This window comes from Oncorhynchus nerka, linkage group LG2 (assembly GCF_034236695.1).
Source record: "Oncorhynchus nerka isolate Pitt River linkage group LG2, Oner_Uvic_2.0, whole genome shotgun sequence".
In the NCBI taxonomy this organism is placed as follows: domain Eukaryota; kingdom Metazoa; phylum Chordata; class Actinopteri; order Salmoniformes; family Salmonidae; genus Oncorhynchus; species Oncorhynchus nerka.
Genome location: NC_088397.1, coordinates 61,400,201 through 61,425,036, shown reverse-complemented (window position 1 = coordinate 61,425,036; position 24,836 = coordinate 61,400,201). Strand labels below are relative to the sequence as shown.

Here is a 24,836-nt window from a genome sequence, read left to right as displayed (position 1 = left end):
GCACCAACACAACCAGCCCAAAAACAATGACCAGTAGAACCTGCAGTCATTTTATTATTCTTAGCAATGATTTAAGAATCCTGTGAGTAATATTAGCTAGGTTGCCACTTGTTGTTTGCCTATTGAAATTGAACTTCAGTTCATGAAAATAAATAGCTAGCCAGCTACTTAACCCTGTTGCCCAAAGCTAACGTTATAAGCAGCCAGTTAGCTTCATCTGGCTATTGAGGCTCAACCGCACCAGGTTATGTGTTAAACTAGCCACGGTAATGATTAGGCACAATAGTGAATTTGCGGTTTGCCTTCAAAATAAAAGTATGCCATTGACAGTAATGCAAATGAATACAAATAGTAGATTTATGCCATACTTTTATTTTGAAGGATAACCGCAAAGTCCACAATTGCAGCTAATCCTTATTGTGGCTAGCTTCACATTGATGGGTCCGACCACCAATAATCAAATAAGAACTGTCTTATAAATTAGTGTTATTTAGATGATGACACCTATCTATATATTTAGCTAACTAACTATAGCTACTGAAACAGATTATGTCGTTCTGCTATGTTTTTGGGGAAGAACATTGTTTGCATCCATCAGCTAGCTAGATTTTTTGTAATGACCAGCACTGTAGGTGCGCGAGACAACTTTATCAGCATCATAGCATACGTATCGATGAACCGTTGTGACATATGAAATACTAATAACTACGTAAAAAATGTATGAACCCTTTAAATGATTATGTGAGGTGCAGTCATATTCAGGTCCTGATTGGTCAACAAGCTTATTTGACACGTCAAATAGTGTTAAATACTATATTTTTTGACACGCAAAGACTCAAACGGCGTTCTATAGAAATCCTGGTTGAGAATGAAATGACTGAGCAACGAAACAGCACAGCAAGTAAGTGAAATAAATAGGTTTTGATTGTTTTACTGGTAATGGGGACATAAGAAAATGCCAACAAAATAACTTTTTGGTCAGTGTGTGTAACCTTTATTTAACTAGGCAAGTCAGTTAAGAACAAATTCTTATTTACAATGACGGCCTACCCCGGCCAAACCCGGACGAAGCTGGTGTTTGTGTGCCGACCTATTACACCTCTTGCACTGAGATGCAGTGCCTTAGACTGCTGTGTCCATGTGTGTGTGTTAACTATTTAACTGTACTAGAATTCTTAAAAGTCTGCTAAAATTATAAATATACATTTTAAATATCGGTTATCGGTATCAGGTTTTTTTTGGCAAGGAAAATATCAGATATCGGTAAGGGCCAAAAATGTTATATCAGTGCATCACTAGTAATAATGACGCAATTATACATGCCAACACCTATAACCTCACACACACATCACCCACACACACTTATCATCAGAGCCAGGGTGGGCAGGCAGGCGGATTCATGTGGGAGATAAATGTGTGTGATGAGAGCCAGGGTGGGAAGGCAGATAAATGTGTGTGAGGAGAGCCAGGTTGGGCAGGCAGACAGATAAATGTGTGTGATGAGAGCCAGGGTGGGCAGGCAGACAGATAAATGTGTGTGATGAGAGCCAGGGTGGGCAGGCAGACAGATAAATGTGTGTGATGAGAGCCAGGGTGGGCAGGCAGACAGATAAATGTGTGTGAGGAGAGCCAGGGTGGGCAGGCAGACAGATAAATGTGTGTGATGAGAGCCAGGTTGGGCAGGCAGATAAATGTGTGTGATGAGAGCCAGGTTGGGCAGGCAGACAGATAAATGTGTGTGATGAGAGCCAGGGTGGGCAGGCAGACAGATAAATGTGTGTGATGAGAGCCAGGGTGGGAAGGCAGATAAATGTGTGTGATGAGAGCCAGGTTGGGCAGGCAGACAGATAAATATGTGTGGTGAGAGCCAGGGTGGGCAGGCAGATAAATGTGTGTGATGAGAGCCAGGGTGGGCAGGCAGACAGATAAATGTGTGTGATGAGAGCCAGGGTGGGAAGGCAGATAAATGTGTGTGATGAGAGCCAGGTTGGGCAGGCAGACAGATAAATATGTGTGGTGAGAGCCAGGGTGGGCAGGCAGACAGATAAATGTGTGTGATGAGAGCCAGGGTGGGCAGGCAGACAGATAAATGTGTGTGATGAGAGCCAGGGTGGGCAGGCAGGCAGATAAATGTGTGTGATGAGAGCCAGGGTGGGCAGGCAGACAGATAAATGTGTGTGATGAGAGCCAGGTTGGGCAGGCAGACAGATACATGTGTGTGATGAGAGCCAGGTTGGGCAGGCAGGCAGATAAATGTGTGTGAGGAGAGCCAGGGTGAGCAGACAGATAAATGTGTGTGATGAGAGCCAGGTTGGGCAGGCAGACAGATAAATGTGTGTGATGAGAGCCAGGTTGGGCAGGCAGACAGATACATGTGTGTGAGGAGAGCCAGGGTGAGCAGGCAGGCAGATAAATGTGTGTGATGAGAGCCAGGGTGGGCAGGCAGACAGATAAATCTGTGTGAGGAGAGCCAGGTTGGGCAGGCAGACAGATAAATGTGTGTGATGAGAGCCAGGGTGGGCAGGCAGACAGATAAATGTGTGTGAGGAGAGCCAGGGTGGGCAGGCAGACAGATAAATGTGTGTGAGGAGAGCCAGGGTGAGCAGGCAGATAAATGTGTGTGATGAGAGCCAGGTTGGGCAGGCAGACAGATACATGTGTGTGATGAGAGCCAGGGTGGGCAGGCAGACAGATAAAAGTATGTGAGGAGAGCCAGGGTGAGCAGGCAGATAAATGTGTGTGATGAGAGCCAGGTTGGGCAGGCAGACAGATAAATGTGTGTGATGAGAGCCAGGGTGGGCAGGCAGACAGATAAATGTGTGTGATGAGAGCCAGGGTGGGCAGGCAGACAGATAAATGTGTGTGATGAGAGCCAGGGTGGGCAGGCAGATAAATGTGTGTGATGAGAGCCAGGGTGGGCAGGCAGGCAGATAAATGTGTGTGATGAGTTTATACCCGGTCATCTTTGGTGGTCTTCTCTTTTGGTATTCCACTTCGTCCACCGTCCACACGGCTCCCTTCACGTTCTCCACCCTCACAAAACACTTATGCAGACTCAGGTTGTGGCGCACAGCATTCTAAATGGAGGGAAAGAGAGAGACGAGAGAGGGAGATAGAGATACAGAGGGAGATAGATACAGAGGGAGAGAGGGAGATAGATACAGAGGGAGAGAGAGACGAGAGGGAGATAGCGACACAGAGGGAGAGAGAGACGAGAGAGGGAGATAGAGACACAGAGGGAGAGAGAGATGAGAGAGGGAGATAGAGACACAGAGGGAGAGAGGGAGATAGAGATACAGAGGGAGATAGATACACAGGGAGAGAGGGAGATAGAGAGACGAGAGAGGGAGATAGAGACACAGAGTGAGAGAGAGATGAGAGAGGGATATAGAGACACAGAGGGAGAGAGAGATGAGAGAGGGAGATAGAGACACAGAGGGAGATAGATACACAGGGAGAGAGGGAGATAGAGATACAGAGGGAGATAGAGATACAGAGGGAGATAGAGACACAGAGGGAGAGAGGGAGATAGATATACAGAGGGAGATAGATACACAGGGAGAGAGGGAGATAGAGATACAGAGGGAGAGAGAGACAAGAGGGAGATAGAGACACAGAGGGAGAGAGAAGGAGATCATTTGCTTTCATAAGCATGTAGAGAGCCTGCCTGAAAAGAGAACCTTGTAATGGTTATTTGTAGTTGTTCTGAACAGAATCAAATATGACAAAAACTTGTTCAGACAAAGAAGTCAACTAATGGCTCCTGTAAAGGAGCATGGCAGAGACACACACACTAAACACAGGAGCCCGGCAGAGACACACACTAAACACAGGAGCACGGCAGACACACACACTAAACACAGGAGCCCGGCAGAGACACACACACTAAACACAGGAGCCCGGCAGACACACACACACTAAACACAGGAGCCCGGCAGAGACACACACACTAAACACAGGAGCACGGCAGACACACACACTAAACACAGGAGCCCGGCAGAGACACACACACTAAACACAGGAGCACGGCAGACACACACACTAAACACAGGGGCACGGCAGACACACACACTAAACACAGGGGCACGGCAGAGACACACACACTAAACACAGGGGCACGGCAGAGACACACACACTAAACACAGGAGCCCGGCAGAGACACACACACTAAACACAGGAGCCCGGCAGACACACACACTAAACACAGGAGCACGGCAGAGACACACACACTAAGCACAGGAGCCCGGCAGAGACACACACACTAAACACACACACTAAACACAGGAGCCCGGCAGAGACACACACTAAACACACACACTAAACACAGGAGCCCGGCAGAGACACACACACTAAACACAGGAGCCCGGCAGAGACACACACACTAAACACAGGAGCCCGGCAGAGACACACACACTAAACACAGGAGCCCGGCAGATACACACACTAAACACAGGAGCCGGGCAGAGACACACACACTAAACACAGGAGCACGGCAGACACACACACTAAACACAGGAGCACGGCAGACACACACACTAAACACAGGAGCCCGGCAGAGACACACACACTAAACACAGGAGCCCGGCAGACACACACACTAAACACAGGAGCCGGGCAGAGACACACACACTAAACACAGGAGCACGGCAGACACACACACTAAACACAGGAGCCCGGCAGAGACACACACACTAAACACAGGGGCACGGCAGAGACACACACACTAAACACAGGAGCCCGGCAGAGACACACACACTAAACACAGGAGCCCGGCAGAGACACACACACTAAACACAGGGGCACGGCAGAGACACACACTAAACACAGGAGCCGGCAGACACACACACTAAACACAGGAGCCCGGCAGAGACACACACTAAACACAGGAGCCCGGCAGACACACACACTAAACACAGGAGCCCGGCAGAGACACACACACTAAACACACTATTCTGTCTGTAGCTGGAAATAAGACAAGGATGTGCATCTCCTTCCCTAGTTTTATTTTAAAACGTCTTTCATCAGTCACAATCTACATACACACATACATACACACACACCGCTATCTGCAGCTCACTCCCCTAGGGACCGTCCTCCCTTTTCATCTGCTGTTTGTAGTTTGTTCATGCCCAATTTCATTACCAATTTTAATTTGTCTATAATTAAATCCTGCATATTTTCTCTGACACGCTTTTTTAATCCGTGAGGGAGGGACAGGCAGAGCGTGCATCACTCCTCACCGTAATTACACACACACACACACACACACACACACACACACACACACACACACACACACACACACACACACACACACACACACACACACACACATAATTACACAAACCATAATCAGCCCCAGACCACCCCCCGCCCCTCTCCTCCTCACACCCCCTCTCTTTCAAGCCGTGATGCTCCGTTTTGTAAATGAGTATGACCCCAATCTCAGCCCGCCACCCCGCCATTGCTGCTCCTCTGAATTCTCTGCTATTTGCATTTGTCTCCGTGATGAAAGCCTAATTCGCACAGTTAAAACATTAGCAGTCATTTACCGCAGGTCACAGCACACGTCACACACACACCCAGCAGACACGCACATAAACACAACACATCCTGCAGAGGTTGGGGCGAGGAGAGGTGTAGAGAAGGGGAAGGGGAAATGTGGGAAAGGGGAGAAGGTTGACAGGTGGAAAAGAGAGGTATGGGTAAGGCCTGTGGTGGGAGAGAGGGATGGGAGAGAGGGGATGGGAGAGGTGTAGGGGTACAGCTAGGGGAGGTATAGGGGGTAGGGATGAGGCTGGGGGTAAGGAGAGGAGGGTAGGGGTGTTACAGAGGTCGCGTGTGTGTCACAGTGCCCACACAACAGATGTGTAGTTCTTACCTTTCAGCGAACAGCCCTTCAAATATTGTCCTCAATGTGATATTGGAATTCTTAAAGGTACCACGTTGGTACCAAACGTTCAAGACAGACTCTTAAATGATATTTTGCTGTAATATATTCTACTGAATGTGACCCTGCTCTCTACCCATAAAAAGCAGTTCTCAACCATATTCAGAACCTTGGAGAAATTAAATCACTGTTTAACGCTCTCTGACTGAACAGTCTGCAGTTCACCTCTCCCTCTCTCCCATTCCTCTCTCCCATTCCTCTCACCCATCCCTCTCTCTCTCCCATCCCACTCTCCCATTCCTCTCTCTCCCATCCCTCTCTCTCCCATCCCTCTCTCTCCCATCCCTCTCTCTCTCCCATTCCTCTCTCTCCCATCCCTCTCTCCCATCCTTCTCTCCCATCTCTCTCTCCCATCCCACTCTCCCATCTCTCTCTCCCATCCCCTCTCTCCCATCCCTCTCTCCCATCCCATCCCTCTGTCCCATCCTCTCTCTCCCATCCATCTCTCCCATCCCACTCTCCCATCCCTCTCTCCCATCCCACTCTCCCATCCCTCTCTCCCATCCCTCTCTCCCATCCCTCTCTCCCATCCCTCTCTCCCATCCCTCTCCCTCATCCCTCTCTCTCTCTGATCAATGACTTCCCATGGCTGACACTAGCTCTCCTCAAGAAATAACCAGGCCCATTAAAGAACATACATCTTCCTCTATACTTAATACAGGCCAAACCTCTGGACACTCCATACATATATTAATATATAAAGGTAGATATTTAAAGGGCCGGACCTAGGTGGAGAGGAAGCGGGAGAATACATTCATTGTAAAATTTCATAAAGGTGAAATGAGGCGGCAAAGATATTCCAGGCTGGCATCTCCCTCCCTTCCTGCCTTAGTCCCTCTCTCCCTCCCTTCCTGCCTTAGTCCCTCTCTCCCTCCCTTCCTGCCTTAGTCCCTCTCTCCTTCCCTTCCTGCCTTAGTCCCTCTCTCCCTCCCTTCCTGCCTTAGTCCCTCTCTCCCTCCCTTCCTGCCTTAGTCCCTCTCTCCCTCCCTTCCTGCCTTAGTCCCTCTCTCCCTCCCTTCCTGCCTTAGTCCCTCTCTCCCTCCCTTCCTGCCTTAGTCCCTCTCTCCCTCCCTTCCTGCCTTAGTCCCTCTCTCCCTCCCTTCCCAATTCAAGGCTATTAGCGCGAGGCTCGGGCCATGACACCCCCTCTTCACCCCTCCTCTCATCTGTCTCTCTCATTCTCTCGCTCAATCTCCCTCTCTCCGGAGGAACTGACACTCAAATTAGAATGAGGCTTCAGTAGAAATGGGTCAGCACCTACACTGTCAAGGTCCAGCCAGGTGTGTGTGTGAGTCTGTGTGTGAGTCATGGACTGCGGAGTGTGTTTGTGAGAATGTGTGTGTGAGAGAAGCCATTGCGTGTGTGTGTGACTGTAATGAGGCTCTGTGATAGTGAGATGTGTTTCCACTAAGCTAAGTGGAACCGTCTTCGTAGGCCATGTCAGAGTTCACAGAACTCTTCAGAAGACCAGGAGGGAGGGAAGAAGAGGGAGGGGGAGGGATGGAGGGAGGGTAAAAGAGGGAGGAAGGAAGGGGGAGGGATGGAGGGAGGTAGGGTAAAAGAAGGAGGAAGGAAGGGGGAGGGAAGAAAGGGAGGGAGGAAGGGGAGGGATGGAGGGAGGGTAAAAGAGGGAGGATGGAAGGGGGAGGGAAGAAAGGGAGGGAGGAAGGGGGAGGGATGGAGGGAGGGAGGGTAAAAGAAAGAGGAAGGAAGGGGGAGGGAAGAAAGGGAGGGAGGAAGGGAGGGATGGAGGGAGGGTAAATGAGGGAGGGGGAGGGATGGAGGGAGGGTAAAAGAGGGAGGATGGAAGGGGGAGGGAGGAAGGGGGAGGGATGGAGGGAGGGAGGGTAAAAGAAGGAGGAAGGAAGGGGGAGGGAAGAAAGGGAGGGAGGAAGGGGAGGGATGGAGGGAGGGTAAAAGAGGGAGGAAGGAAGGGGAGGGAAGAAAGGGAGGGAGGAAGGGGAGGGATGGAGGGAGGGAAAAAGAGCGAGGAAGGAATGGAGGGAGGGGGTGGGGTAAGTCAATTTAACACCTCTGTAAAGAAACACAGCCACATGGAGTGAGTCCACACACTTACGCACACACACACTCCACTCAGGGCATTGTGGGTAAAATGGCTTATAATCATCAAAACAGCTTGGTGTTTCAATGGCCATGTCAGTTTTTGAGGCTGCCGAGTGTGTGTGAGAGTGTGTGGGTGTGTGTGGGAAGGAATATTGTCTAATCTGTGTGTGTGTGGATATGCAGTGTATGTATAGTAGGTGAGTGACCATGTGTGTATGCGGAGGAGTGTGTGTGTAGGAATGTGTGTGGACTCACCTTCCATGTGGCTGTGTTTCTCCTGAAGTAGGCAAACATTCGTGTAAACCAGTTATAGATCTCATTAAGAGTCAGCTGCCTGTCTGGAGCCTCCAGAATGGCCTAGAGAGAGACAGAGAGGGGACAACATTAGACAACGTCTCAACGGAGCTATCACAATACTAAAATGAGAGAAGAGAGGGGAGGAGGAAAGGAAGATGAGAGGAGATGACAGGAAGAGAAAAGGAAGAGAGGAAGATAAATGGAGGACAGGAGACTTACGTGGCGTATGAGAGAGGCGTAGGTGAAGGGAGGTCTGACATCAGCGTTCTTATAGAACTCACAGTTCTGTGCCAGCTCTACAGAGAAAACACACACCACATTAGTCATGGATATATATATGTGTGTGTGTGTGTGTGTGTGTGTGTGTGTGTGTGTTTGTAAGTCAGTCAGGGAGAAAGACTGTGAGCATGTGTTTACCAGTATGCTTGTATATATTAAATTTTTTGTGTGTACACAAGTGTGTGTTTTTGAGGGTTGTATGCATACCCTCTCGTATACCTGAGGCGATGGGGGTGCAGAACTTGTCTGCGATGCGCCTGCGTATGGGTCCCACGCCGTGCGGGTGTGAGTGTGAGTGCAGGCTGGAGGAGCTGATGACAGAGGGGCCCTGGCGGAGCGGGGTGATGGGGGCGGTGGCGGAGGTGGGGGGGTGAGGTAGACCCTCGGGGTACACCTCGCTCTCCCTCTTCAGCAGGGAGCCACTGGACGCCAGGTTCAGCTGGGGAAGGAAACAGGATGTGACATCATCCGAAAGGGACCATCATCATTCCTGGTTGTAGCTTGCTCTCTGGTAGGATGGATGGACAGTTAGCTATGTTGCTTCGACTTATCTAACCCTCTCAGACACATTATACACAAAGACATGAAGAGTGATGCCCAGATGGCACAAAGACTATATCTATCATATGATCATTAACAGCAAAACAAAGACCTCAGACTCAGTTACACAGACACATACACACACTGCTATTAGCCCTCAGTGAACAAAAGAAAAACAAAGCAAGAAATGGGAGTTTGTGTGTGTGAAGGCCTCTGTGGTCACACACACAGCGGTGGCACGCTCTCTTCACGGCCCAGCTCGGCCCAATTAGGCAGAGCCCACAGGAGCAATGGGAACTGGAAACCAGTCCTCTAAGTCACTCAGGGACGCTTTTCCAAGGGCTGCTAGATTAGAACTAATTAAAACCATCATGGACATGTGTGTGAGTGAGAGAGAGAGATAGAGAGAGAGAGATTAAGAGAGTGCGAGCATTATCTGAATTTTCTTATACAGAGCTCTGTCTTCCTTCCTCTTTCTCTTTCCCCCTTTTCTCTCGTTCACCTTCCCTTCTATTTGTCCTTCACTGTCTTTCCAGTCCTAACCAATCCTCCTCCCCCCCAACTTGTCCTCTCCCTGTCTGCTCCAGACGAGTGGTCTGTACCATTTGGACTGGTTAGGGGTCAGGCCTGTTTAACTGCTACTTCATTAGCTCTGGAAATCTGCCTCTATTTCTTTCTTTCTCTCTAGCACTTCTCTCTCTCTCTCTCTCCTTCCCTCCTCTCCTTCCATCCCTCTGTAAAACAGGTACTTCATTAGCTTTGGAACCCGGCCACATCACCAAGGCAACACCACAACCCTCTCAATTGAGGGCAAGCTTTGTTGCAATTCTGAAGACTCCTCCCCTCCACCCTCTTCCTCAAATCGCTGACCCCGAGGCTTGTCTCCCACGACGACACAAAACACGCCTCTTCCTGATTTCCCATTAGGTGCTAACGACAGCTGATGCCCTGCGTTGGCTCCACACACACACACACACACACACACACACACACACACACACACACACACACACACACACACCCCGCCGCTGCTCCACTGCAACCATTTATATCCCCTCAAATTAAGACACTCCACTTGTAATTGACAATTAATTTCAACATCTTCATATTTTAATAAGACTCCTCGTCAATCTGAATAATGAAATATTCATTAGATACCTAATAACAACCCTGCCTGTGCCAGCCAGCCTGCCCGGAGACACAGAGCTTCATCCCTCAACACAGTTTCCATTTTGGCACTCTTTTTTACATTTAGTCTAGTCTTCTGTCATTTGACTAATGATTTAGTCTAGTAATTGTCAAAATGATGAAAACACTGGACCATTTTAGTCAACTAAATTTCCTTTCATTTTAGTCAAATTTTAGTCACATCACAAAAATATGATAAACATATATAAGATTAATATTATATTATAGAACATTTATCTGGCCATGTAAATTCCTAATTCAGCCTACATAGATATTGCACATGAAAGAGCGACAATATCACCAGTATCACCAGTTTTCGCAAAGTACGGGAGCTAAGGCCTGAGTGAAAAGTTTGGGAATCCTTATTCAACATGTCAGAGAGGCATGTTTGTTCTACATAGCATATTTCTATCTGACCGTTCCAAAACGTTGCGTTCTGCTGAACGTGCCCCAGGTTGTTAGCTACAGCTAGCTAATGACTTAACATGACTGAACAAGGTGTATCCTAAACAAATGGTTAACAGTCTGGTTATTATGTAGCCTAGTTTTAGAATGGCCTGCGATATGTTTTATAAATGTGTTTTATGAATGTGTTTTATGAATGTGTTTTATGAATGTGTTTTATAAATGTGTTTTCTGAATGTGTTTTATAAATGTGTTTTATGAATGTGTTTTATGAATGTGTTTTATAAATGTGTTTTATGAATGTGTTTTATAAATGTGTTTTATAAATGTGTTTTCTGAATGTGTTTTATGAATGTGTTTTATGAATGTGTTTTATGAATGTGTTTTATAAATGTGTTTTCTGAATGTGTTTTATAAATGTGTTTTATGAATGTGTTTTATGAATGTGTTTTATAAATGTGTTTTTTGAATGTGTTTTATAAATGTGTTTTATGAATGTGTTTTATGAATGTGTTTTATAATAGTGTTTTATAAATGTGTTTTATAAATGTGTTTTATGAATGTTTTATGAATGTGTTTTATAAATGTGTTTTATAAATGTGTTTTATGAATGTGTTTTATGAATGTGTTTTATGAATGTGTTTTATAATAGTGTTTTATGAATGTGTTTTATAATAGTGTTTTATGAATGTGTTTTATAAATGTGTTTTATGAATGTGTTTTATAATAGTGTTTTATGAATGTGTTTTATAATAGTGTTTTATGAATGTGTTTTATGAATGTGTTTTATAAATGTGTTTTATGAATGTGTTTTATAATAGTGTTTTATGAATGTGTTTTATGAATGTGTTTTATAAATGTGTTTTATGAATGTGTTTTATGAATGTGTTTTATGAATGTGTTTTATGAATGTGTTTTATAAATGTGTTTTATGAATGTGTTTTATGAATGTGTTTTATGAATGTGTTTTATAAATGTGTTTTATGAATGTGTTTTATGAATGTGTTTTATGAATGTGTTTTATAAATGTGTTTTATGAATGTGTTTTATGAATGTGTTTTATGAATGTGTTTTATGAATGTGTTTTATAAATGTGTTTTATGAATGTGTTTTATAATGTGTTTTATGAATGTGTTTTATAAATGTGTTTTATGAATGTGTTTTATGAATGTGTTTTATAAATGTGTTTTATAAATGTAAAATGTGTCCAGCTAATGCATGATAGAAAGAAAAATGTGCGCCGAATGTGTTATGGGTCATGTCTTTTGAATGTGTTTTATAAGGGCTTTAGAATCAACCTGTTTTTCTGAGGAAAATGAGACTTATGAATGTTGGCTACACAGAACCTGGATTATGAAATGCAGTTTTAAAATGGGAGGGTGAGACTATGAAGCCTTTTATAAATTTTCTATAAATGCCTTTTATAAAGGGAATGAGAAAACATAGCTAAACTGTTTTACTATTAAACTCAATGGTGCGATTGTTTTACATTTTTTATAAAGTAGCCTGTTTCTTAAAGGCAAAGGGTAGCTTTACTAGAGGCTGGTGGTGAATGTGTTTTAGCTTTTATATGGAAAATGCTTTTAGAAATGTTGCCTATAAATGTAAAATGTGTACCATCAGAGGATGTGAAAAACCAGAGGATGTATATCATCAGAGGATGTATATCACCAGAGGATGTTTATCATCAGAGGATGTGATCATCAGAGGATGTGTATCACCAGAGGATGTGTATCACCAGAGGATGTGTATCATCAGAGGATGTGTACCATCAGAGGATGTGTATCACCAGAGGATGTTTATCACCAGAGGATGTGTATCATCAGAGGATGCCTGTTTCACCAGAGGATGGGTATCACCAGAGGATGTGTATCATCAGAGGATGTGTATCATCAGAGGATGTGTACCACCAGAGGATGTGTATCACCAGAGGATGTGTATCATCAGAGGATGTGTATCACCAGAGGATGTGTATCATCAGAGGATGTGTATCATCAGAGGATGTGTATCACCAGAGGATGTGTATCACCAGAGGATGTATATCATCAGAGGATGTGTATCATCAGAGGATGTGTATCACCAGAGGATGTGTATCACCAGAGGATGTGTATCATCAGAGGATGTGTATCATCAGAGGATGTGTACCACCAGAGGATGTGTATCACCAGAGGATGTGTATCATCAGAGGATGTGTATCACCAGAGGATGTGTATCATCAGAGGATGTGTATCATCAGAGGATGTGTATCACCAGAGGATGTATATCATCAGAGGATGTGTATCATCGGAGGATGTGTATCACCAGAGGATGTATATCATCAGAGGATGTGTATCATCAGAGGATGTGTATCATCGGAGGATGTGTACCACCGGAGGATGTGTACCATCAGAGGATGTGTATTACCAGAGGATGTGTACCATCAGAGGATGTGTATCATCAGAGGATGTGTATCATCAGAGGATGTGTATCATCAGAGGATGTGTATCACCAGAGGATGTGTATCACCAGAGGATGTATATCATCAGAGGATGTGTATCATCAGAGGATGTGTATCACCAGAGGATGTGTATCATCAGAGGATGTGTATCACCAGAGGATGTGTATCACCAGAGGATGTGTATCACCAGAGGATGTGTATCATCGGAGGATGTGTATCATCAGAGGATGTGTATCATCGGAGGATGTGTACCACCGGAGGATGTGTATCATCGGAGGATGTGTATCATCAGAGGATGTGTATCATCAGAGGATGTGTATCACCAGAGGATGTGTATCACCAGAGGATGTATATCATCAGAGGATGTGTATCATCAGAGGATGTGTATCACCAGAGGATGTGTATCATCAGAGGATGTGTATCACCAGAGGATGTGTATCACCAGAGGATGTGTATCACCAGAGGATGTGTATCATCGGAGGATGTGTATCATCAGAGGATGTGTATCATCGGAGGATGTGTATCATCAGAGGATGTGTATCATCGGAGGATGTGTACCACCGGAGGATGTGTATCATCGGAGGATGTGTATCATCAGAGGATGTGTATCATCGGAGGATGTGTACCACCGGAGGATGTGTATCATCAGAGGCGGAGTGGAGCCGAACTGCCCACACTCATCACTTGCTCCCCCACAGCTCACCAGAGAGAATATAGGTCCTTCCCACTGCTGAACAGAACTGCACTGCACATCTGTGCTGCTAATATTAATTGTGCTTATCACTGAAAAGCTCTCAATTTCTCCAAAAACTCTCTTCCAGTCCACTTAGGACTCTCCCCTCGTCGATTTAGTCAACTGAAATGAAAATATTTTTCATTAGTTAATAGTTTTTTCTGGGTCTATTTAGTCAGTTATAGTCTTTGACAAATATTTGAGTCATTATGATAGAAATTAACACTGTCTCAACAGGGCAGGATGATGGATGGCTCACACACATTAAAAGATTCTTATAATCAGATTATTACTCCATTATCGAATAGTTTATTACAGGGACCTGTGCTCATGTAGAACACCCCTTATGCATATTTACATACTAATAATGAACGCTATACATAACACTAAAGTGAATAAAGGCCAAGTGTAAGCCCCACTGATCAACAGAGGATGCAAACACCAAACACCTGCTACAGCACGGTGAAGGGTAAGGGGTCAGGGGTGAGAGGTCAGGTACTCACAGGTTGGTTGAAAGGCTTTGGCTCCGATGGGCGCATGTGCAGGTGGGTCATCATGGCCTGCAGCCGCTCACTCTCCTTGGCCAGCTGAGAAACACACACACACACACACACACACACACACACACACACACACACACACACACACACACACGTCAGCAAAACTGTCCTTTTTGAGTCAATAATTACTATTGTCATAGACGAGAAGCACGGTAGTAAGGAAAAGAATCAAGCTCCAGTCACACCAACCTGGGTTTGTCTTGTTGTTTATAGACTGCAGGTTTATTCTCACACTGTGGACTTGATAATATCCAGTCAAGCCACATCAGCGTCAATGCAACATCAGCCGCCCATTAAAGCAGTAAACACAGATATTTAGGGAGGGTGTGAAGTAATGGGTGTTTGTGTTAGAGAAAGAGGCGTCCCCTTAGTCTATGATTTAGCATGTGGTGGTGTTTGTGTGTGTCTCTCAGGGCTGTTGTCACTGTCTTACAGCACCAGTCTCCCCAGGCACAGAGAGAGATGGGAACCCTCTCTACACACACACACACACACCTAACATGTTCTCACACATTACACACACACCCTCACAGACACAGACACACTAGCCTGCAGACACTCGTCACTGTTTGCCATTGCTAACTGCAGTTTAGTGGGTGCTACTGTGCTATAGCCTGTGGAAACGCCTCCTGCATCTCTACTGAGAGACATCTCAGTCAGTGTGTCAACACACCACAGCCAGGGCCTAGCTAGTGAACAGGAGGGTGTGTGAGAGACATCTCAGTCAGTGTGTCAACACACCACAGCCAGGGGCTAGCTAGTGAACAGGAGGGTGTGTGAGAGACATCTCAGTCAGTGTGTCAACACACCACAGCCAGGGGCTAGCTAGTGAACAGGAGGGTGTGTGAGAGACATCTCAGTCAGTGTGTCAACACACCACAGCCAGGGGCTAGCTAGTGAACAGGAGGGTGTGTGAGAGACATCTCAGTCAGTGTGTCAACACACCACAGCCAGGGGCTAGCTAGTGAACAGGAGGGTGTGTGAGAGACATCTCAGTCAGTGTGTCAACACACCACAGCCAGGGGCTAGCTAGTGAACAGGAGGGTGTGTGAGAGACATCTCAGTCAGTGTGTCAACACACCACAGCCAGGGGCTAGCTAGTGAACAGGAGGGTGTGTGAGAGACATCTCAGTCAGCGTGTCAACACACCACAGCCAGGGGCTAGCTAGTGAACAGGAGGGTGTGTGAGAGACATCTCAGTCAGCCAGTGTCAGGAGGGTGTGTGAGAGACACACCACAGCCAGGGCTAGCTAGTGAACAGGAGGGTGTGTGAGAGACATCTCAGTCAGAACACACCACAGCCAGGGCTAGCTAGTGAACAGGAGGGTGTGTGAGAGACATCTCAGTCAGTGTGTCAACACACCACAGCCAGGGCTAGTGAACTAGCTAGTGAACAGGAGGGTGTGTGAGAGACATCTCAGTCAGTGTGTCAACACACCACAGCCAGGGCCTAGCTAGTGAACAGGAGGGTGTGTGAGAGACATCTCAGTCAGTGTGTCAACACACCACAGCCAGGGGCTAGCTAGTGAACAGGAGGGTGTGTGAGAGACATCTCAGTCAGTGTGTCAACACACCACAGCCAGGGGCTAGCTAGTGAACAGGAGGGTGTGTGAGAGACATCTCAGTCAGTGTGAACAGGAGGGTGTGTCAGTCAGTGTGTCAACACACCACAGCCAGGGGCTAGCTAGTGAACAGGAGGGTGTGTGAGAGACATCTCAGTCAGTGTGTCAACACACCACAGCCAGGGGCTAGCTAGTGAACAGGAGGGTGTGTGAGAGACATCTCAGTCAGCGTGTAAACACACTACAGCCAGGGGCTAGCTAGTGAACAGGAGGGTGTGTGAGAGACATCTCAGTCAGCGTGTAAACACACCACAGCCAGGGGCTAGCTAGTGAACAGGAGGGTGTGTGAGAGACATCTGAGATGTCTAGCACTGGCTGTGTGTGTTGGCACGCTGACTGAGATGTCTAGCACTGGCTGTGTGTGTTGGCACGCTGACTGAGATGTCTAGCACTGGCTGTGTGTGTTGGCACACTGACTGAGATGTCTAGCACTGGCTGTGTGTGTTGGCACGCTGACTGAGATGTCTAGCACTGGCTGTGTGTGTTGGCACGCTGACTAAGATGTCTAGCACTGGCTGTGTGTGTTGGCACGCTGACTGAGATGTCTAGCACTGGCTGTGTGTGTTGGCACGCTGACTGAGATGTCTAGCACTGGCTGTGTGTGTTGGCACGCTGACTAAGATGTCTAACACTGGCTGTGTGTGTTGGCACGCTGACTAAGATGTCTAACACTGGCTGTGTGTGTTGGCACACTGACTGAGATGTCTAGCACTGGCTGTGTGTGTTGGCACACTGACTGAGATGTCTAACACTGGCTGTGTGTGTTGGCACACTGACTGAGATGTCTAACACTGGCTGTGTGTGTTGGCACACTGACTGAGATGTCTAACACTGGCTGTGTGTGTTGGCACACTGACTGAGATGTCTAGCACTGGCTGTGTGTGTTGGCACACTGACTGAGATGTCTAACACTGGCTGTGTGTGTTGGCACGCTGACTAAGATGTCTAGCACTGGCTGTGTGTGTTGGCACGCTGACTGAGATGTCTAGCACTGGCTGTGTGTGTTGTAGTATGGCAGTATTGAGTGAATGTGTGTAAGATGTGCGTGTGTGAGTTTATGTGTGTATGTAGGTACTATAACAGGGCAGTAGTGGGGTAGGTGACACGGCAGGGAAAGGAGAGAGGACGGGAGGCGTGATGAGATGTGACACTGCCGGTCTCTCTGTCACTTTGTGTTGCCCATCAGTGGCTTCAGGCTTGGGGCTCAATGCCGTGTACCAGGGGGACCAGGGCCACAGCTAACCCGATCTCCAGCTCCAACACCCTGGGTTCGCCACTATGCTGTTTGGGGTTCTTGTGGGGTGTTTGTGTTTTGATGTCCACCCCTCTTCCTCCTCCTTCCCCGCAGTAGAAAGGGACTGGAATGGACTGGACTGGGAGTCTTATAATTGGAGCCTATGATGCCAGCTTTCCTCTTTAAATTACAAGCTCCAGTGCTTTCACTAAACCCCCAGCCTGGCTCAGACAAGTACAGACACAGAGAATGACTGTGTGTGTGTGTGTGTGTGTCCCACCTGTATCTCCAGCTGTTGGACCACCTGCATCTGTACCCTGCACTGGGCTGTACTGCGGTCATCCAGAGCATGTTCATTGTTCAGATGCCTGAGAAAGGAGGAAAGATAGCGGAAGGGGTAGAGATAGAGGGATGGGTAGAGATAGAGGAAGGGGTAGATATAGAGGAGGGGTAGAGATAGAGGACGGGGTAGAGATAGAGGAAGGGGTAGAGATAGAGGAATGGGTAGAGATAGAGGAAGGGGTAGAGATAGAGGGATGGGTAGAGATAGAGGAAGGGGTAGAGATAAAGGAAGGGGTAGAGATAGAGGAAGGGGGGTAAAGATAGAGGAAGGGGTAGAGATAGAGGAAGGGGTAAAGATAGAGGAAGGGGTAGAGATAGAGGAAGGGGTAGAGATAGAGGAAGGGGTAGAGATAGAGGAAGGGGTAAAGATAGAGATAGAGGAGGGATGGGTAGAGATAGAGGGAGAGATAGAGGGATGGGTAGAGATAGAGGAAGGGGTAGAGATAGAGGAAGGGATAGAGATAGAGGAAGGGGTAGAGATAGAGGAAGGGGTAAAGATAGAGGAAGGGGTAGAGATAGAGGAAGGGGTAGAGATAGAGGAAGGGGTAGAGATAGAGGAAGGGATAGAAATAGAGGAAGGGGTAGAGATAGAGGAAGGGGTAAAGATAGAGGAAGGGGTAGAGATAGAGGAAGGGGTAGAGATAGAGGAATGGGTAGAGATAGAGGAAGGGGTAGAGATAGAGGAAGGGGTAGAGATAGAGGAAGGGGTAGAGATGGAGGAATGGGTAGAGATAGAGGAATGGGTAGAGATAGAGGAAGGGGTAGAGATAGAGGAATGGGTAGAGATAGAGGAATGGGTAGAGATAGAGGAAGAGGCAGAGATAGAGGAAGGGGTAGATATAGGGGAAGGGGTAGAGATAGAGGAAGGGGTAGAGATAGAGGAAGGGGTAGATATAGAGGAAGAGGTAGATATAGAGGAAGGGGTAGAGATCGAGGAAGGGGTAGAGATAGAGGAAGGGGTATATATAGAGGGAGAGGTAGAGATAGAGGAAGGGGTAGAGATAGAGGAAGGGGTAGAGATAGAGGAAGGGGTAGAGATAGAGGAAGAGGCAGAGATACAGGAATGGGTAGAGATAGAGGAAGGGGTAGAGATAGAGGAAGAGGCAGAGATAGAGGAATGGGTAGAGATAGAGGAAGGAATAGAGATAGAGGATGAGGCAGAGATAGAGGAATGGGTAGAGATAGAGGGAGAGATAGAGGAAGGGATAGAGATAGAGGAAGAGGCAGAGATAGAGGAATGGGTAGAGATAGAGGGAGAGGTAGAGATAGAGGAAGGATAAGAGATAGAGGAAGGAGAAGAGATAGAGGAAGGAGAAGAGAGAGAGGGAGAGGAATACAACTGGGTTATAACCTACATGACAAGCAAAATAATGCATATTCATTTGTAATTCACACATATTCAATGGAACACCAGACAGATGTGTCACTGTGTGTGTGTGTGTGTGTGTGTGTGTCTGTGTGTGTCATTCCCAAAAGACAGTAGGGAGATTGTTGTGAGTGAGTGTGAATGCTTGCAGCTCCAGTTTGTGTGATTCCGGCCAATGGTGACTTCAGCTAAATAAATATTCACATTTATGTGACTGCAGATATTTGTTTATTTTCCTGTTTGGAGCTTTTCAAGAGACCAGAGGGCTTTACACTCTTATCCAGACAGACACACACATGGAAATACATGGAAACACACAACAGTGGGCCTGGACCAAACACACAACAGTGGGCCTGGACCAAACACACAACAGTGGGCCTGGACCAAACACACAACAGTGGGCCTGGACCAAACACACAACAGTGGGCCTGGACCAAACACACAACAGTGGGCATGGACCAAACACCCAACAGTGGGCCTGGACCAAACACACAACAGTGGGCCTGGACCAAACACCCAACAGTGGGCCTGGACCAAACACCCAACAGTGGGCCTGGACCAAACACACAACAGTATAAACTAGATTTCCTCCTCAAAGAAAACAAATCTAAATATGAGAGTCAACTGTTGAACTCAGTGTTAAACAAAACAACCAGTTTACACAGTGGAGGAGAGAGGGAGGAAGAGGAGGTTATGTAAAGAATAATATTATAAGTATATCATTTCCTTATAAGCTTTTTCCTTTTAGTGTAAAAGCTAACTGTGTGTGTGTCCTGCTCTTTGGGCCATGCCCTCAGAGTGTATCAGAAGAACACCTGGAGAATAGATCATGTGTTATCAGAAGAACAGAGAGAGGGTCTACTCTCTGATTAACTCCTAATACACTTCTGCCCCCCTGAAATGTGTGTCTGAATGGTGGCACTGTTTGTTTCCTCTGGTGTGGGAGGATCCAGGACCTTCTGATCTTTTCCCTCCCTCCCTCCCTCCCTCCCCCTCCCTCCCTCCCTTAAACTGCTCATGACAACTCTGAGATGTGTGTGTGTGTGCCGTTTAGGGAATCATGACCCAGTGTGTGCATGTTTAAGAGAAAGGGGAGTTGGGCAATATTAGAAGGGAAGAAGAAATGAAACAATAACAATGATGTCATGGCATAGCTAATCCCAGCATAGATAGACGGCTCAAGTGCATGATAATAATAACAAAAACATGATCTCACCCTTTTCCCTCCACTCCCTAATTCTCTAGTCCTCCACTCCCCCTCTCTCTATTCCTCCACTCCCTAATTCTCTAGTCCTCCACTCCCCCTCTCTCTATTCCTCCACTCCCTAACTCTCTACTCCTCCACTCCCCCTCTCTCTATTCCTCCACTCCCTAACTCTCTACTCCTCCACTCCCCCTCTCTCTACTCCTCCACTCCCTAACTCTCTTCTCCTCCACTCCCTAACCCCTCTCTCTACTCCTCCACTCCCTAACTCTTCTCCTCCACTCCCTAACTCTCTACTCCTCCACTCCCCTCTCTCTATTCCTCCACTCCCTAACTCTCTACTCCTCCACTCCCCTCTCTCTATTCCTCCACTCCCTAACTCTTCTCCTCCACTCCCTAACTCTCTACTCCTCCCTCCCTAATTCTCTAGTCCTCCACTTCCCCTCTCTCTATTCCTCCACTCCCCCTCTCTCTATTCCTCCACTCCCTAACTCTCTACTCCTCCACTCCCTAACTCTCTACTCCTCCACTCCCCTCTCTCTATTCCTCCACTCCCTAACTCTCTATTCCTCCACTCCCTAACTCTCTACTCCTCCACTCCCCTCTCTCTATTCCTCCACTCCCTAACTCTCTACTCCTCCACTCCCTAACTCTCTTCTCCTCCACTCCCTCCACTCCCTAACCCCTCTCTCTACTCCTCCACTCTAACTCTTCTCCTCCACTCCCTAATTCTCTAGTCCTCCACTCCCCTCTCTCTATTCCTCCACTCCCCCTCTCTCTATTCCTCCACTCCCTAACTCTCTACTCCTCCACTCCCTAACTCTCTAGTCCTCCACTCCCCTCTCTCTATTCCTCCACTCCCCCTCTCTCTATTCCTCCACTCCCCTCTCTCTATTCCTCCACTCCCCCTCTCTCTATTCCTCCACTCCCTAACTCTCTATTCCTCCACTCCCCCTCTCTCTATTCCTCCACTCCCCCTCTCTACTCCTCCACTCCCTAACTCTCTACTCCTCCACTCCCTAACTCTCTAGTCCTCCACTCCCCCTCTCTCTATTCCTCCACTCCCCTCTCTCTTCTCCTCCACTCCCTAACTCTCTAGTCCTCCACTCCCTAATTCTCTACTCCTCCACTCCCTAATTCTCTACTCCTCCACTCCCTAACTCTCTACTCCTCCACTCCCCCTCTCTCTATTCCTCCACTCCCCCTCTCTCTTCTCCTCCACTCCCTAACTCTCTAGTCCTCCACTCCCTAATTCTCTATTCCTCCACTCCCTAACTCTCTAGTCCTCCACTCCCTAACTCTCTAGTCCTCCACTCCCCGTCTCTCTATTCCTCCACTCCCCCTCTCGCTATTCCTCCACTCCCTAACTCTCTAGTCCTCCACTCCCCGTCTCTCTATTCCTCCACTCCCCGTCTCTCTATTCCTCCACTCCCAGTCTCTCTACTCCTCCACTCCCTAACTCTCTACTCCTCCACTCCCCCTCTCTCTATTCCTCCACTCCCTCTCTCGCTATTCCTCCACTCCCCGTCTCTCTATTCCTCCACTCTCTAACTCTCTACTCCTCCACTCCCTAACTCTCTAGTCCTCCACTCCCCGTCTCTCTATTCCTCCACTCCCTAACTCTCTATTCCTCCACTCCCTAACTCTCTAGTCCTCCACTCCCCGTCTCTCTATTCCTCCACTCCCCCTCTCGCTATTCCTCCACTCCCTAACTCTCTACTCCTCCACTCCCTAACTCTCTAGTCCTCCACTCCCCGTCTCTCTATTCCTCCACTCCCCTCTCGCTATTCCTCCACTCCCCCTCTCTCTAGTCCTCCACTCCCCGTCTCTCTATTCCTCCACTCCCCCTCTCTCTACTCCTCCACTCCCTAACTCTCTACTCCTCCACTCCCCGTCTCTCTATTCCTCCACTCCCCCTCTCGCTATTCCTCCACTCCCTAACTCTCTAGTCCTCCACTCCCCGTCTCTCTATTCCTCCACTCCCCTCTCTCTATTCCTCCACTCCCTAACTCTCTAGTCCTCCACTCCCTAACTCTCTAGTCCTCCACTCCCTAACTCTCTAGTCCTCCACTCCCCGTCTCTCTATTCCTCCACTCCCCCTCTCGCTATTCCTCCACTCCCCTCTCTCTAGTCCTCCACTCCCCGTCTCTCTATTCCTCCACTCCCCCTCTCTCTATTCCTCCACTCCCCCTCTCTCTACTCCTCCACTCCCTAACTCTCTACTCCTCCACTCCCCGTCTCTCTATTCCTCCACTCCCCTCTCGCTATTCCTCCACTCCCTAACTCTCTACTCCTCCACTCCCTAACTCTCTACTCCTCCACTCCCTAACTCTCTAGTCCTCCACTCCCCGTCTCTCTATTCCCTCCTCTCGCTCTCTCTGTAACTCACTCTCTTCTCTCTCTACCCTCTCCCTTCTCTCTCCCTCCTCTCTCTCTCTCTGTAACTCACTCTCTTCTCTCTCTACCCTCTCCCTTCTCTCTCCCCCCTCTCTCTCTCTGTAACTCACTCTCTTCTCTCTCTACCCTCTCCCTTCTCTCTCCCTCCTCACCATCTGTAACTCACTCTCTTTTCTCTCTACCCTCTCCCTTCTCTCTCCCTCCTCACTATCTGTAACTCACTCTCTTCTCTTCTCTACCCTCTCCCTTCTCTCTCTCTCTGTAACTCACTCTCTTCTCTCTCCCTCCTCTCTCTCTCTCTACCCTCTCCCTTCTCTCTCCCTCCTCTCTCTCTCTGTAACTCATTCTCTTCTCTCTCTACCCTCTCCCTTCTCTCTCCCTCCTCACTATCTGTAACTCATTCTCTTCTCTCTCTTCCCTCTCCCTTCTCTCTCCCTCCTCTCTCTCTCTGTAACTCGTTCTCTTCTCTCTCTACCCTCTCCCTTCTCTCTCCCTCCTCACTATCTGTAACTCATTCTCTTCTCTCTCTACCCTCTCCCTTCTCTCTCCCTCCTCTCTCTCTGTAACTTACTCTCTTCTCTTCTCTCTCCCTCCTCTCTCTCTCTCTGTAACTCATTCTCTTCTCTCTCTACCCTCTCCCTTCTCTCTCTCCCTCCTCTCTCTCTGTAACTCACTCTCTTCTCTCTCTACCCTCTCCCTCCTCTCTCTCTCTCTCTGTAACTCATTCTCTTCTCTCTCTACCCTCTCCCTTCTCTCTCTCAATCCTCTCTCTATAACTCACTCTCTTCTCTCTCCCTCCTCTCTCTCTCTCTGTAACTCATTCTCTTCTCTCTCTACCCTCTCCCTTCTCTCTCTCCCTCCTCTCTGTAACTCATTCTCGTCTCTCTCTACCCTCTCCCTTCTCTCTCTCAATCCTCTCTCTATAACTCACTCTCTTCTCTTCTCTCTCCCTCCTCTCTCTCTCTCTCTCTGTAACTCATTCTCTTCTCTCTCTACCCTCTCCCTTCTCTCTCTATAACTCACTCTCTTCTCTCTCTACCCTCTCCCTCCTCTCTCTCTCTCTCTGTAACTCATTCTCTTCTCTCTCTACCCTCTCCCTTCTCTCTCTCCCTCCTCTCTCTCTGTAACTCACTCTCTTCTCTCTCTACCCTCTCCCTCCTCTCTCTCTCTCTCTGTAACTCATTCTCTTCTCTCTCTACCCTCTCCCTTCTCTCTCTCAATCCTCTCTCTATAACTCACTCTCTTCTCTTCTCTCTCCCTCCTCTGTCTCTCTCTGTAACTCATTCTCTTCTCTCTCTACCCTCTCTCCCTCCTCTCTCTCTGTAACTCATTCTCGTCTCTCTCTACCCTCTCCCTTCTCTCTCTCAATCCTCTCTCTATAACTCACTCTCTTCTCTTCTCTCTCCCTCCTCTCTCTCTCTCTCTCTCTCTGTAACTCATTCTCTTCTCTCTCTACCCTCTCCCTTCTCGCTCTATAACTCACTCTCTTCTCTCTCTACCCTCTCCCTTCTCTCTCTCTCTCTCTGTAACTCATTCTCTTCTCTCTCTACCCTCTCCCTTCTCTCTCTCCCTCCTCTCTCTCTGTAACTCATTCTCGTCTCTCTCTACCCTCTCCCTTCTCTCTCTCAATCCTCTCTCTATAACTCACTCTCTTCTCTTCTCTCTCCCTCCTCTCTCTCTGTAACTCACTCTCTTCTCTCTCTACCCTCTCCCGTCTCTCTCTCCCTCCTCTCTCTCTGTAACTCATTCTCTTCTCTCTCTACCCTCTCCCTCCTCTCTCTCTGTAACTCATTCTCTTCTCTCTCTACCCTCTCCCGTCTCTCTCTCCCTCCTCTCTCTCTGTAACTCATTCTCTTCTCTCTCTACCCTCTCCCTCCTCTCTCTCTCTCTGTAACTCACTCTCTTCTCTCTCTACCCTCTCCCTCCTCTCTGTAACTCGTTCTCTTCTCTCTCTACCCTCTCCCTTCTCTCTCCCTCCTCACTATCTGTAACTCATTCTCTTCTCTCTCTACCCTCTCCCTTCTCTCTCCCTCCTCTCTCTCTGTAACTTACTCTCTTCTCTTCTCTCTCCCTCCTCTCTCTCTCTCTGTAACTCATTCTCTTCTCTCTCTACCCTCTCCCTTCTCTCTCTCCCTCCTCTCTCTCTGTAACTCACTCTCTTCTCTCTCTACCCTCTCCCTCCTCTCTCTCTCTCTCTGTAACTCATTCTCTTCTCTCT

General features: G+C 47.7%; 1 protein-coding gene across 4 annotated transcripts in view; it reads right to left on the bottom strand.

The window, feature by feature from the left end:
* The window catches only part of foxp4 (forkhead box P4), a 239,960-nt gene that overhangs the window by 5,702 nt on the left and 209,422 nt on the right, over nucleotides 1-24,836 (bottom strand). For 2 of the 4 annotated variants that reach the window (XM_065000782.1, XM_065000786.1), the window contains exons 10-15: nucleotides 17,590-17,677; nucleotides 14,397-14,480; nucleotides 8,798-9,029; nucleotides 8,531-8,607; nucleotides 8,270-8,371; nucleotides 2,956-3,077 (exon numbers count right to left, since the gene is read on the bottom strand). In XM_065000782.1, coding sequence (XP_064856854.1) covers nucleotides 2,956-3,077; nucleotides 8,270-8,371; nucleotides 8,531-8,607; nucleotides 8,798-9,029; nucleotides 14,397-14,480; nucleotides 17,590-17,677 — 705 coding nt within the window. The remainder of the gene's footprint in view (nucleotides 1-2,955; nucleotides 3,078-8,269; nucleotides 8,372-8,530; nucleotides 8,608-8,797; nucleotides 9,030-14,396; nucleotides 14,481-17,589; nucleotides 17,678-24,836) is intronic. The other 2 variants (XM_065000783.1, XM_065000788.1) reach the window with 1 other exon arrangement.